Below are 14,839 nucleotides of genomic sequence, written 5' to 3'. Positions count from 1 at the left end.
ACTTTCCCTCTTGTAATTAGGTGAAAAGGTTATACTGTTGTTTTCAAATTATACTTGTATATAATCTTGCACTTTAAGTCCCAACTAAGGGCATGTTTCAATAATATTTTATTTTTAAAAAAATTGTGCGTGCATCATAAATATATTGTCCAACCATCTTTTTATATTTCTAACCACATTTTCGTCTCACGTACATCACATCACAAAAAATATTATAAAATTATTCCAAATAATCTCTCATCCAAACACACGTAGCATTTTAGAGAAGCCTCATATGCAGGGAAAAGTCCAAAATTGAAATACTCAAAAAATGAGTTTTTTTTTTTCGAAACTACTAAAAAAAAAAAGAATTTGTGACTTTTATTGATATAGGTCTGAATCCTTTATGCCTAAAATCCAAAACCTGGATTATTGGACCAAACATTTGTGTGCCACTTAAACAATTGCATATCGGAAAGAAATAAAAATAAATAAATAAATAAAAAAGAAGCATCGTCTGATAGAGAAGTTTGCAGATAGATCTCGTTTGGTGACTTCAAACTCAATAATTATGAGATCAGAATATTAGTATCGCACTGTAATAAAACAACTGATTTAGCATTAGACCATTTTTGTTGGAGTTTACCATTTTCTTCGTACCATGCACATGATGGAACAGCATTTGAAGGTCAGTCATTTAAATTATGCTTTTTCATCAAATCACCTCATTCAACTCTCAATTAACTGTGGTTTTAGTCCACAACTTTGAACGGAATTTTGGATATCCTTCCCAAGAAAAGAAAATGTCTGATTTTAAAATTATTTACAACTTGGAACGGAATTTTGGATTTCTCTTCCATACTTGCCATTATAACAAAGCTGTAATGACACTAGAAATCAAATGCCAGGATAATCACCAATCCGGATATTACCTTTGAACCTTAAAAAATTGATGACATATTAAAACAGCAGTGGCTTGTATGCATTGAGACAGCAGCTATAGAGAGAATGCTATGGACTCCTACAACAATACACTGTTCTGCTTGTATTTGAGAATCAGGCATTACATATACGGCCACCATTCATTTCCAAAAATCAGGGCAAAAATTCAGTTATCGATGGAGAAAAGTCTGCAGTACAGATATAAAATCTCAACTTGGTGCTGATCTTCCATTCACATTCTCTTCTTGATTACCGTGAGGTGCTGCACCTGAGAACATCTGCATCATAGACCGCAGAGCTCCAGAAAACTCCTCTGGCATGTGTTCACCTAAATCAACATTAATGTTTCCACCCATTCTGATTTCCGGCTCATCGTGTGCATCAGTCGAGCTCGTTCCTTCGTGACCACTATGAAAATTCTGTCCGGGGGACAGATTTGGAGCCATATTCATGAACATGCTAGTGATATCAACAGGAAGGCCTGTAGCGTTAAATGGCATGGAGGTAAAGGGTGGAGGCACGCCATGGCTTCTTGATCCTGCTGCAGGGTGGTGATTTGAACTTGAATTCTGAAAATAGAATAAAAAGGAAAATATCACAATTTAAAAGTTAATCTTGAAAAGGACAAAAGCAGTTGTTACTGATGTAGAAATCGGAGAATAAGCATAATCTTGTGATCGGCTGATACAAGGAATTCCCAGAATCAGTATATATATGTGTGGAACAGATAGCTAGACAAACTACCAAAGTGAGACCTTCTATAACACACTTGAGACCACTTCTTTAGCATCCATAAAAGATGTATATACCCATGAGCTTATACATGCATACCCCAAACAATGAGTGCAACTTTCTGCTACATGATGAGTATAGTAGGCAAGCTTATTTTCCAAAGGGTTTCCACCACCCAGCACACCTAGAAGCCAAACGAGACACTGGTACACTATTTTCATCACAACTTGAAGGTTGTTAGAGAGATGCCACCAGTGCAGAGGCCGCCAGCATCAAGGTGCATGTATTGCAGCTTCTTCAGATTCAATCTAACATTTCTACATGCAAAGGCTTGAAAACAGACCAGTTAACTTGAAAAACACCTATTGCTACCAAACCTATAATTGAGCAATGCTCATAAGATCTTCAAGAAGTCATCACAAAGGAACTAATTCCAACTTGTATCTTATATACCTATTGTTCCACAAATAAGTGAAATCACAACATATCATGCTTATACGGAAACAGTGCTCTTTTATGTCTTTCCTCAACACTCTTTAACTCTGTACGAGATCGAAGCACTTTCTTCTTATCCACATTCAGGTCAATTAGGATCAAACGTATAGAGAATAGATGGTAAGACCTTTGAGTGGCATCTGCTTGACTGTCTAGCACATTGGCTGGAAAATAGTGGGATCCTTTAGGAGCATATTACACCTCTCAGGAAAAACTCGGAAGATTTTAATGAATATGTAACATGGGGCTGTAGGAATTTGGAAACATCTCAATGGCCATAAGTGATATTTGACTTCAGACCTTGACCATCTATTGAGACGCACATTCCTCTTCAACTAGAATTCCATTTTCATCCTACCCCCTTATTCCAATGCTGACCTTCTCATCTTACTTTCCATCCTTGTTCTCTACCCATTTATAGGAGTTTCTTTGATTTTTTATTATTATATCCACTAATACTACGTGATTTATCTCATTCACAATTTACTCAATGAATCATCCTTCTGCACAATTTGCAGTACAATAACCCGCAGAAACTCTCAAAACATCCAACAGTAATACAATGCAACATGCAACGCAAAAACTCCTGTAATTAAAACTAGCCCATGCTTAAGCACTAGGATACCCCCATAATTAAAACTAGATAGCTCCATAACCCCTTCACCCCAAAATTAGTTACAACAGCACTACCTTCAAGCAGTGAGAACTACCCCAAATATTAACCAGAATCCCCAAACTCATGATCCCAATTTCCACAAATTATACGTACTAATGCACAGTTACAGGAAGCACTATGACACTCCTCCAAAATTCGAGAAATCTTGAGAAGCTTCTATTCATTAATCATGAGCTCTAGCTGGAAACAAAGCATAGCAAAAAATACTGAATCATGCAAAAAATGATCCCTATACAGTATTAAAACTACTTGAAACAATATCATAGAGATTCCACAAAGAACAATTTTGACTTCCTCTTCATCTTCACTGAATCTGCATGCCATGGCATCAGATTCAACATACTGCCACAATATAGCTGTATGGCATTATACGACTGCATATTACCTGACTTTGCCCTGCCCTTTGTTGTTCTTCTCTCAATTTTTGCTCTGCCACCTACATTGAATATGAGAATGATATTAACCACAATTAGAATGATTCACAACACACACACACCCTTTCGACAAACAAGCTCAAATTCATAATCATAGTTAAAGGCACAAACTAACCCGAATATTCTCTTTCACAGAACTATTATTAGGATCCAACTGCAATGCTGCATTAAGAGAATCACATATTCCAAATCGTTAAATTTTCAAAAAGTAAGATCTAGTTATTCACAACCGTGAAAGCAAGTGCCTTGCACCACCAATCTTATAAGACAAACTTTTTTTTTTCTATGGTGCAGATTCTGTAAGAGCAAGCATACAAGTAGTAATTATCTGCAATAGCCGTAGTTATATTAATCTAGATAATGGATGGTTCATCAACTCAAGAATACAAGAAAGATATTTCACAAAACCTACAGAATAACTACAAAAGCATAAAAATTGCCACAACAATCACATTTCTATATTATAAATCCAAGCATAAACATAGAATTCTTTTCTTAATTTCTAAACATAGAGCCAAGAATCAAGATTAGAAAGTCATTTTCAACAGCATGTTGAACAATTTATGCACTGAGTTTCAATTAACTACACCATTTTGGTTACATTCATTTATTATTTGTTGGTTTAGCAGGCTTAAGCAGGGATTGACGTGAAAGCTCTATGATGCCAAAAAGTAACAAAATCATGTAATAGGATAAACACATGAAAAAATGAGAGACTTTAAAAAAATAAAAATAAAAAGTGAAAGCCCCAGTAAGATGAAAGCAGAGGTGAGAGGAATGATCTACAAGATAAATTTGATGGGCAACTGACCCTGGTATCTAGGAGCACTTCTGAGTATTTCACGGTCCTCTAAAACATGGAATGGAACTCCATTTATTCTATAAATTCATCAAACATGTAGTGTACAATCACCCTCCCCTAAAGATGAACTGCACTTTATTGATCCCTTAAATTAAGGCAAATAGCCCAAAATGTATTCTTTTCTCTGATCACTAAGGTCTCTCCTGTTTCAGAATTTTACCTAACCTTGTCAACAATTACGAGTAGTTAACACTTGTGCTTTTGTGATTGAAAACATAATTTTTTTCTTCAGTAAAAAGCCACGAGCTCCTCTACACCTAGTTCATAATTGTAGAGTTTTAACTGTTGTTAAAAGCTGGGTTTCTTCTTTGAGTTCCAGCTGTTGGTTGAAAACAACACTGGAGTTTCAGCTGTTGTTCTAAAACTACATTGAATGCCCCCACTACTTTGTCATAGAGATATCCCGTCTATATAGTATCCAATGGATATCCCGCCTATGTAGTCTACTGGAGAGTTGAAACCTGAGAAGATCTCAATATAAAATATGGAAACTGGGAGGAGTTCAATGAAATTTCAGATAGGAGGTCCTTGTAAGATAAAAGACAAGATCCATCCACATAATATACCCTACCTCACCTGTTACCATGTCTCCTTGTAATATAAAAGACAAGATGCGTCCACATAATTTACCCTATCTCACCTGTTACCATGTCTAGACATTTCAACTTTCCTGCATCCTACAATCTCCTAAGCTTCATCACAGATATGTTAAGAAATAAAATTATCAGCACATGTAACAACAAACAACAGAAATCACAAAAATACTCAAAGCAGATCAAGTTAAAATCTGGGAGCAATCATTATATTTTCAACCATCACTTGGAGTAATATAGAGTATTTAGATCAATTCCAAACCAACCTTTGATAAATCCTTTATCAATAGCATCCCTGTACTTTCCTTGAGCATAATAAGCAAATCCTAAACGACTGTAAGCCTTGCTATAGTTTGGGTCAATTTCAATTGATTTCAGGCAATCATTGATGGCTTCCTCAAAGTGGTTGATCTGAGTATAAGCAGCAGCCCTGGTAAATTTAACAGATTCATCGCAATTTTCAACTAAAATTCAAAGTTGCCATAATTGGCTATACATCTGCTATTTGCAATTGTTTACATCATTAAAACTTTAAGAACCTCAAAGTCAATAACTCTAAAAAAGAAGCTATTAGTAAATCAATTGGCGACTTAGCAAATTATTGTATAAAACGACCAAAAAGAAATTAAACAGCAAATGACTAAGGATATAGTAACCTGAATAATACAACTACGAAAGAGAAATAGAAACGGTAGAATCGGAACTGGCTGAAACAAACTCAAATCATGTTATTCCCTATATGGAGTTCACACAACAACAGATCATCTACAAAACAAAAAGAAATGGCCAGGAAGCGCCACTGCACCACCACAAAGAAAGCAAAACAACTGATAGTGTGCAAAGGGTATGTTTTCTGACAACTTGAAAGATCACAATAGAACAAATGAAAACCCTTGCTCCATGAAGGTATTTTACATTAGTTAAACAGATAATTGTTCAAGTCACGATCTGAACATTAAACCTAAACGCTCCTTCAGCAACATTACCTATTGAAGCACGTTATTTTTTTATCAACTAAGCATGTTAGGATGCTTCACCCAAAGTTTACAGATTGTATGATGATATATGAACATAGAAGTTTGGTTCACAAGCAAAAAACTCACATGGTAACTTAGATTGTTTAATAACAACCTATAGACCTTTAAATCTGCACTCGTCAGAATTTAGTTGAATGCTTTAATGCAAAGAACACCATGGTTACACATCCAAAAGTAAATAAATAGTATACCTGTTACAGTAATAAACAGCATTATCTTCACAAAGTGCAATGGCAAAGGTATACAGCTCTATGGCATCCAAGTAAAGCTTCAATTGCATGGCTTTGTTACCTAGACACACACACACACACATATATATATCATTAAAAAATGTCAAGTCCAATATCAAAAGAAAAAGACTTAGTAAGATTTAGTATCATGAACATCAGAAGATAATTATGCAAAGTAACACCAGAGGAGTATCTTTAAAGTGAAGGATACCAGGAGACTAACTAATGGTTAGAACAAATAAAAAAGAATGACTATCTATAGTAAAATGACTATGTATATGAAGTACTGCCAGTTCAAAAATGACCCAGAAATTTTAACACCTATTTTAAGTCTACCTTGCAATTTTAACGTCTCAGCCAAATTTCTTCCATCAAAAGTCTGGCAACCAGATCTTTGCATTTCCTGTTATTACAAGCATTTTCGCACTCGATCAATGCAAGCTCAGCAACAAATAAAAAACCAGGAAAGCAACACTTAATCAAACTTCATGCAGATCATTTTAGCTTACACAACCACAATAGCTACAACATGTGCAATGAACTTAATGGGCCATAAGGTGGAAAAGTCCCCATGCCGAGGCCTAAAGCCCCAATTTTTCTTATTGAAAGGAGAAGAGATGGTGTAGAGCTCATATCCCATAAGGTGAGACAAGCCTTCTTGCTTAGACCTTAAGCATTTAATTAATCTTCATCCTTCATATTTTAATGACAGCGCAGAATATAGTAAACAAAGAAATTGAATCAGATTATGAAAATAATGTGGGAGAGAGAAAAAATATTACCCTAGAAATAGAATAAACCACAGTAGACAATTTAACAAGCACCTAAATTTAATTTATGAGCATGATCACGCTGTTCTATTGAACTTATTGCGCATTAAACGATCAAAATGGCAATAGAAGAAGTAACTTTGTTTAGTTAATTCATCTACAAAGTTATGTTGCTAGGAGGAAAATGACTCTAAATCCCATTTTGAGACTTTAAGAGTTCCTCCAGGCAAAAATCTTCAGTAATTGGGGTTGGAAAGCTTCCTTCAGTGCCTAGGGAGTCGCTACAATTAAGTAACACCATGAACAATAAGAACTTATCTTTTAAATAGGGGTGCCAGAATGATCACCTATTCCTGGGCTAGCCCCTAACCAGCCTTAAGAACACCATGTGACCACAGAACGACAATATACACTATGTTATCTTTTACCCAAAGAGAAGAGACAAAGCATCTTATAGAGAAGCCGAGAGAGCAGGATGTTTAAAATGGTAATGTCAGTCAACTGAAAAGGAATGATGCATTTCTTGAGGAAAGTGATCTCATGGAAGGTGAATTCTGTAGGAACTAGGTTCCCTGAAGAAGTATGCATGAGCAAATGTCGTTTCAGAAAAATGAGGAAAAGGATTTATCTTCGGCCTGAAAACGATAACCTCAAATAATAAGAGGTCCTGCTGAAAGGTGAAATGTTCTAGATATGATTGAGATGACGTAACCCTGGTAAGTGGGACCCTTTCTGACTTATATAGTAGTGGCACTTGGTAAGTAATAAAAAAACAAGTAAATGAACATATCCAGCAGCATTAAATTGATAAAGTATGACCAAAGATGATAAGGAGGTAAGGTAATCTCTCGCCTCGATCAGAGGTTAGTGCAAGTCTACTTACAGTACAACACCAAGCTGAAAAAACTTTGCTCCTAACTTGCAGACCATAATGCCCAATAATCAAAAGGAGAGTAAGATAATCCTTGAATTAACTCTTGGTACTAACTAGGAGACATTATGTTATGTTCCTGCAAAAAGTGGTCCTGCACAGGGTAGGATTCAGCATGTATATCCACGGCTTAGCCAGTACGCAGATATGTTAGAGATCCTTGAGTTGCTAGCATGGGCACTAAGTAAAATGTATGGATAAAATAAGCTTTAAGTATTTAAGATTCATAAAGAAAGAACGAGTTTTTTCCATATTTGATTTGTCTCTCCACATTTTTCTTAACAAGTATTGCTCTGAAACCAACAATTTTTTCCTACCAAAGAAAATCAAACCTCTGAGGTTTTTTAAAGTATCTAGAAAACCCATATTCCAACCAAAAAGATCCAATATGTTTATACTTAGCTTCTGCTCTCACTTTCTTCACCAAGTCAATTAACAAATAACTTCCAAAAAAAAAAAAAAAAGAACAGGGAAAAAGTGTTACTAGAACCCCGTCATCTAGCAAAGAATAAAAATAGAAACAATACAACCATAAAAAGGCACATTTGAATACTAAAATCCAGCATTCTCTAGCATCTGCATTTGAACAATGTAATGTATTGCAGGACAATCTTTGAACTATATGCAGTGATAAAATCAGTTTATATAACAACTTTGAAATTGCATTGGAGCTTGACAAAGTGACAAACAACATACACTGGAACAGTCACTGAGCAGCTAAAACGCATGCTGTAAAAGTGGTATGCCATATCATAGTCTTGCTTCAGAAATTAAGAAAGGCACATTTTTCAAGTAAATCCAAATAAACTATGAAGCAACTAAAAGACAAATACCTCCAATGCTTTGTGAAAGATATGTGTGGCTCTATCCAACTGGGCTTGATCATCATTTCCATCAGCCATACTTTTGAAATAGCGAATTTTTTCCAAAGCACCAAAATATTGCCCAAAAAGCTCATCCTTTGATGTTCCTAACATAACATCATAAAAGCTAGAAATTATATCATACAAAACAAGGTCCTTAAGATGTAAATCTGGACACTGTCTCCAAATATTAATCTCATATACAAATAAGGAATACTTGGAAGTTGGACATGCATAATGCCGGTCCAAAAAAAAAAAATCTTGAACCGAAATTTAATAGGGATAGGAATGTGAACTGTCTTCATGCATGATCTGGAATATTTTAGTGCCACTGACATGTTTCTCGCATCTTGCATTCTTGTAAATATACTTAGGCAACTCAACCTACCAGTGAAATAAAATTTTTTTAAATATATTTTTACTGTAGGAAAAATGTTGATGACTTTCAAGATTTAATTTAAGGCTTTGATCAAGTAAACTTTTAATTGTTTTTTCAAGATAATAAGAACAAAATCCTCTAAACCTTTTATAAGAAGGTCATATATTGACACCACAATGGACTAAGGAAAAGGGAAAATGTATTCGATTCTAGATAACCCTTATCCAAGAAATCAAGACTAACAATGTGTGCCCAGTACCCTGCACAATTTAGGCTACTATCAGCCTAAGAACCCATCTCACAAGCCTGTAAAGAATCAAATGCCCCATTTTAAAAGCAAAGGTAAAACTTGAATATGAAATGATAAAAGAAAGATTGGGGAAGATGAGAATGAATTGAAAAAGTAGCAAACAAAAGATAGCCCTCCAAGAACCGATCACCTAACCACACTTACCATTGCAATCACAGAATGCGTATGAGAAACAAAATTCAAGAGGATAGTGGCAAGCGATCTCAAGATATCCAGACAGTGATGGATCTGCAGGCCTTCTAGCTATATCTACCATAAGTTTGATATCGTTTAACTTGCTTTATGATTTAGCATTTCTTGGAGTAAAATCAAAATTCAAGTGTTCGTGCAAAAATTGGCTTCCTACTCTTTTAGCTTTTAGTTTCCCTAGTTCTCAAGCTTGCTTGGTTATGATGTTTCCTTAGTTCCTACTAGCCTTGGCCTCCAATTGTTGTGTACTGCACTTATCCCTTGTAGTAGAGTGGTGTAGAGAAGGAATGAAGTAAAATTATGTCCACCCAAGTAAATGACATTGTGTTGAGTTTTGAAGCAGCCTTACCATAACAGGTCATTTACAGGGAAATCTAGGTAGAATTCTTACATATTATATGCTGGACTTTCTCCACCTCTGCCTTCCTAACTTGCTTCTTGTAAATTCCTACTGCTGCTCTCTTGTTTTCTAAGATTCTAGAGGTTCCTACAACTAAGAATTATCAAATCAATAGTCAGTGCAATAGCTTGTCCAACGCTGCATCAATGATTCTGGACAAGAAAGCTTTTACATAGTTCGTCTAGGGGCATGCAGGTCATCCAATGTAACAAAAGGATTAATGACGGCATTTTCTTGACCTGGAGACTATAAGTTCTCTAACAGTCTAACTCGCTCGATTATTGTAATTAACAGTCTAATTTGTAGGTATGGCTCACGGCAAACCTTATTCAGATCAGTCCAGTATTAAAAAATTATCTTCAAAAGTACAACTGCAATTCACAACCATTTTAATTGTGGTCCAATATAATTCAAAAGATTTTGTACATAATAGGCACCAAACATTTGCAACTCCTTTCTAACTAATATCTGAGCAAATTTACAAGCTTGAAGAAATAAAAATTTATGTCAAACAACCAGAGACTTGAGAATGCAGTATTTTTACACAACATAAACCAAATTTTGGGAGGGAAAACCCAGCACTTAGCTATTCTAGGTTTCCACATTTTGTCAATCAGGATAGAGAAGTCCAAAGATCACCTACCATGTGTCTGATCCTCTTTGCTCCAACCATCAACCTGTTTATGGACATGAAACAGAATCAAACTCTCGAAGGCACAGTTACAACAAACCTACCAGGAAATAAGGTTTAGCACAAAGTTTCTTTTTTAACCAAAATAATTTTTTTGACCAAAAGAATCTGATGACAACATCTAATGGGCTGCTTCCTGAATGTACTTCTCTCTATAAATAATGAACACAGAATATTGATTTCCCAATAAGTTGATTACCTAGAATAATAAAGAAACTGGAAGTACACTTAGCAGATAAGTGTTTTGGAAGCCACATTTTAAATTTTCATATAATGTAATAGAAACATATGTCAAAAAGTTAGACAAACCACTTAAAAAGAGAACAGACCACGAGAATGTCATTACATGGCCCAAAGAGCACAATTTCCCATATATCATAAATTCCCAGTATTTTCTCCTAACTTACCGTAATACCATCCCAAAATATTTTCCCATTGTCTAAGTAGCAGGTATAATCACACCAACATATATGTGCCTAGAGATATGCCTATATGTACATGTGCACGCGCGCACGTATGTGTGTGTCTGCATGACAGAGAGAGAGAGAGATAGAACCTGTATGTGTGTCTACAGAAACCAAAAATACAATAACAGACACCCCATACAAAGACCAAAACTTGTGAGATATCAAGAACAAGTTTGTTTTTGTAGACATCCCAAAGCTTTTAATAGATTTCAGTAATCCACTTATATCAAGAACGCAGATATAAAACAATACCAGCAAACCAAGAAAACATGATCTCAAAATAATAATAATAAGGCTATTCATTTTTTCTCCAATAAAACAAATCGAGTACAAAAATGGGAGCACAACTATATCTTACTTAACATAACAGTTTTGGGACAAGGCTCACATTTTAGGGGAAAAAAGTGAGGCACCGTTTTTTGAAGGAAAGAGACAGAAAGGAAAAGAAAGGAGAGGAGAGGAAACCTGAATCCGTCCATCTTGTTTGGATTATGGAAGGAAAGGAAAGGAAACTAACATGCATTAGTTACATTTTTATCCATAATTTAAAAGTCTAATGTATAAGCACATGATAGGTTTTTTTAGGAAATCTTAAAAATTTTATTAATCTTTATGTCCTTTCCCTCTGTTTCTGCCCACTTTTGGATGGAAACCAGGCTGACAAAAAATAACTAAACCTTATCCCTCCATTCTCCCAATCCTTTCCTTTCCCTTCTCAAAAATCATCCCAAGCATCAAAAACTTATCGCTCCATTTCCTTTCCTTTCCTTTCCCTCCCATTCCCTCAAAACAAACAGTCCCAAAGGATTATCAGATGCTGAATTTTGGTTTAAAAAATGCCAAAAAAAATAGGCTTAGACACAACACCACGTACAACATTATCTGAACTATAACTTTAAAATGCATTTCACTATGTATAGGGACAACCATGTATAGGAAAAGAATGTTTTGGTAAGTCACCCAAATCCAACAAAACCAATAAAACGAAAGATGCTTGCACTAAAAACGAACCTGAGAATACGAGGGCTTAAGATGATGAGCATCACCAGCATTTCCTGCCGAGGATGTGGATGCACAATCTCCTGGAGACACCTCATGGGGAAGATCAGCATTGCTGTTACTCCTTCCAACTGTCTCCCAGGAACTGAATATGTCAACCAATGATTCAGAATTTAATTGATTTTCAGATGACAATTCAATCTTGAATGCCTCTGACAAACATTCCTTGGCTACCTCAATACCCTCAGCATCAACACCAGAAGCGGGTTCAACTGCATTGATAGAGACAGATAATACAGAATGGTAGCCTCAACATAATAAGAATATGAATACCAAGTACAGAAAAAAGAAAGATAAAAGAGGATAGCAATGATTTGCATCTGAACTACAAAAACATCTTCAAAAAAAAAATGAAATTAATTAAAGGCCAAACATGAGGGGGGGTGGGACAAAGGGCCCCCCTTATGTCTCCAATAATTTCTTCTATACCAACGTATAACAATTTCAGGAAAATTACAAACAGAACTTGAAAAACTAGTCTTGTCATATCAGGCAAAATCAATTACCAGCACTGCATGAAGTGATTAGTTATGTATGTAGTAGAAAGTCACATTCTACTTTCCTAATATATATCTTTGCTATTACTTAAAAATTTTAATCAAATTTCTTTGTCCTATTATCACAAAAATCAGTTTTTTGCCAATTAGTGTCTATTTAGAAAAAATTTAATACCATCTAGCCCTATGTATTAACCATTTATAGTGTTAGTTACATATAGATAGACCCACACACACACATGTACATGTAAGAACACAAAACAAGCCTAAATTCTCATCTTGCTAAAATAGGAAAAGATGCAAATGGATATGATGTCACATTGACCCAGAGTTGAACAAAGAGAACAGGTAAATTACCAGGGGGATCTTTTCTTATTTTGTTTTTAAGGCTACCAGTGATGATCTTAAAACTTAGCATTCCAAATTTTTATCACTCATTTTCACATGAACAATCAGATTGGGGTCAGTACTACAGATTCTCAAAGTGGACAAATGCAGTTGCAGATGCCTAATCTCAGATTATCAAAGTACACCATTCTCATCTAGCTTAAAGATTTATCTAACATCAGGAACAATTGCAATAAATCGCCAAGATGTCCACATGGACTTTCGGAATAATCCTTTGTATACCGTCAATGTCAAAAATTATTTACACGAGTGAATTGAGATCTTTGCCACATGTCCTTTATCTCTTATGTACTTAAGTATTCAGATGCACTAACCTAAAAATAACAAATAAAAAAAATTCTTTGAGATGGTATAGAAGATTTATCCTAAGATAAAGGACCTCATTAATGGTTATTTTGCTGTGAGAAGCTTTTCCATGGAAACATTTTATAACGTCAATAACTTTCTAATACTTGGTTCGTAATCTGAAAAACATTTCCAACTTAACTTTGTGGATATATTGTTCACTCTTAAAACTTCCCGTACAAAAGCTTAACTGGATTACTGACAAACTAACATAGCAAGAATTGATAAACACCACAGGATTTGAAGTTAAAAAATGTTTTTAAGTTGTCGCAACAGAAAATTCTGAAAAAATTAACTCCACCAGAATTAAAACAAATTACTCCTACCTAACATCTTCAAAAAATAAAAATAAAAATAAAAGATCACCAATTCTAAAATTTAATAGTCTTCTATCACAATTCGTACCAATATTAAAGTTCTTCAATACCGAAAGTATCCTAATTACTACTGCCAATAAGATTTCTATCAACAATAAAAAATTGACGTAATTGCAATAGATGTTTCTTTATATAGTTCCCATTTTCAACTTAAACAAAAATAAAGAAAGAAAAAAGAAATATCGTCCGATACATTTGCACTACTAGTTCAGGAATAATCAGTAAAGCAACAAAATCAATTCCACAGGGTAGTTAAAAAAGGGAATTGAACAAGAGAATACCACAGTTGACTGACTGAAAAAGAACATATTGAAGTAAAAACGGAGAGGTAAATGTAGAAAAATTACCGGAATCGAGGAAGCGAATCAAAGATTGGGCGATACGGCGAGCGAGAGGAGAATCCGTCTTCAATTTCGCCATGGCTAGCGGTGGAGGAAGGAGAAAATGTGAAAATCGTCAAATTTCCCAAGGGCAGCGAGGTTTATTGCATACCGGGGTAATTTGGGAGTTTCAAGTTGAGAGAGGTTTTCCCATCTTTCTTTGGGTTGATTGCGCTAATGACTAAACCGGCCAATTTCTCCAAACATTTTGTTCACTTTACCCTCTTAATGTTTGGTATCATGATCAATTCCCCCGCTTATCTTTTAATCACTTTACTTCCAAGATTAACAGTTAAATTTAGCAGAGTTTAATAATTCAAGTGTAAAGATATGTTTAACTTTTAAAATTATTATCACTTAACTCTTATAAACTGTTGCGCCCCATTTTGCGAAAAATAAGTGAAAAGGACCTAAAATGGGACATTAAAAAATGCGACAGTTTGGGTCCAAAATTGACTCTAAAATGATTTTTAAGAAAAAATAGGAGTCGCGCGCTTGGTATTGAATTTAGGTATACCAAATCACTCAAAAATATTTTTAATAAAAATAAAACCCTTTTCAACAATTCCAAATCTTTGAAAAATAAGAGAAAATGAGTTCGGAAGTCACGGTTGAAAAAAGGAAAGACAAAGATTCAATCAACTCAAACCTAAGGCACCCTTTCAATCTAATTTAAACTAGTTGCTAGGTTTAGTGAAAATTCTCCTAATCTAACCTTTAAATTTATCACGTTTGGATGATTCCTACATGGATGCAAATTTAAATTTATAGAAACTATCAAAAGGAGCAAAAT

At 34.9% G+C, this 14,839-nt stretch overlaps 1 protein-coding gene across 1 annotated transcript; it reads right to left on the bottom strand.

The window, feature by feature from the left end:
* Nucleotides 1-881: 881 nt before the first annotated feature.
* LOC113712595 (uncharacterized) lies at nt 882-14,223 on the bottom strand. Its single transcript, XM_027236078.2, has 10 exons — nt 14,014-14,223; nt 11,992-12,251; nt 10,466-10,499; nt 8,515-8,651; nt 6,317-6,383; nt 5,942-6,041; nt 4,980-5,143; nt 3,374-3,420; nt 3,210-3,260; nt 882-1,490 (listed from the first exon to the last, which is right to left on the bottom strand). Exons 1-10 carry the CDS (start codon nt 14,084-14,086, stop codon nt 1,131-1,133), a joined length of 1,293 nt encoding a protein of 430 aa, XP_027091879.1. The 5' UTR covers nt 14,087-14,223; the 3' UTR covers nt 882-1,130.
* Between the last annotated feature and the right edge of the window lie 616 nt (nt 14,224-14,839).

This window comes from Coffea arabica, chromosome 10e, assembly GCF_036785885.1.
Source record: "Coffea arabica cultivar ET-39 chromosome 10e, Coffea Arabica ET-39 HiFi, whole genome shotgun sequence".
In the NCBI taxonomy this organism is placed as follows: domain Eukaryota; kingdom Viridiplantae; phylum Streptophyta; class Magnoliopsida; order Gentianales; family Rubiaceae; genus Coffea; species Coffea arabica.
This window is presented reverse-complemented; position numbering and strand designations above follow the sequence as displayed.

What these genes read in the sequence shown, in the direction of transcription:
- LOC113712595 (XM_027236078.2), bottom strand. Translation starts at nt 14,086, where the DNA reads ATGGCGAAATTGAAGACGGATTCTCCTCTCGCTCGCCGTATCGCCCAA. An exon ending in GATTCGCTTCCTCGATTCCG is followed by an intron (nt 12,252 to 14,013) that starts GTAATTTTTCTA and finishes CTATCAATGCAG; the next exon opens with TTGAACCCGCTTCTGGTGTT. An exon ending in CAAAGAGGATCAGACACATG is followed by an intron (nt 8,652 to 10,465) that starts GTAGGTGATCTT and finishes ATGTTATGTTAG; the next exon opens with GAACATCAAAGGATGAGCTT.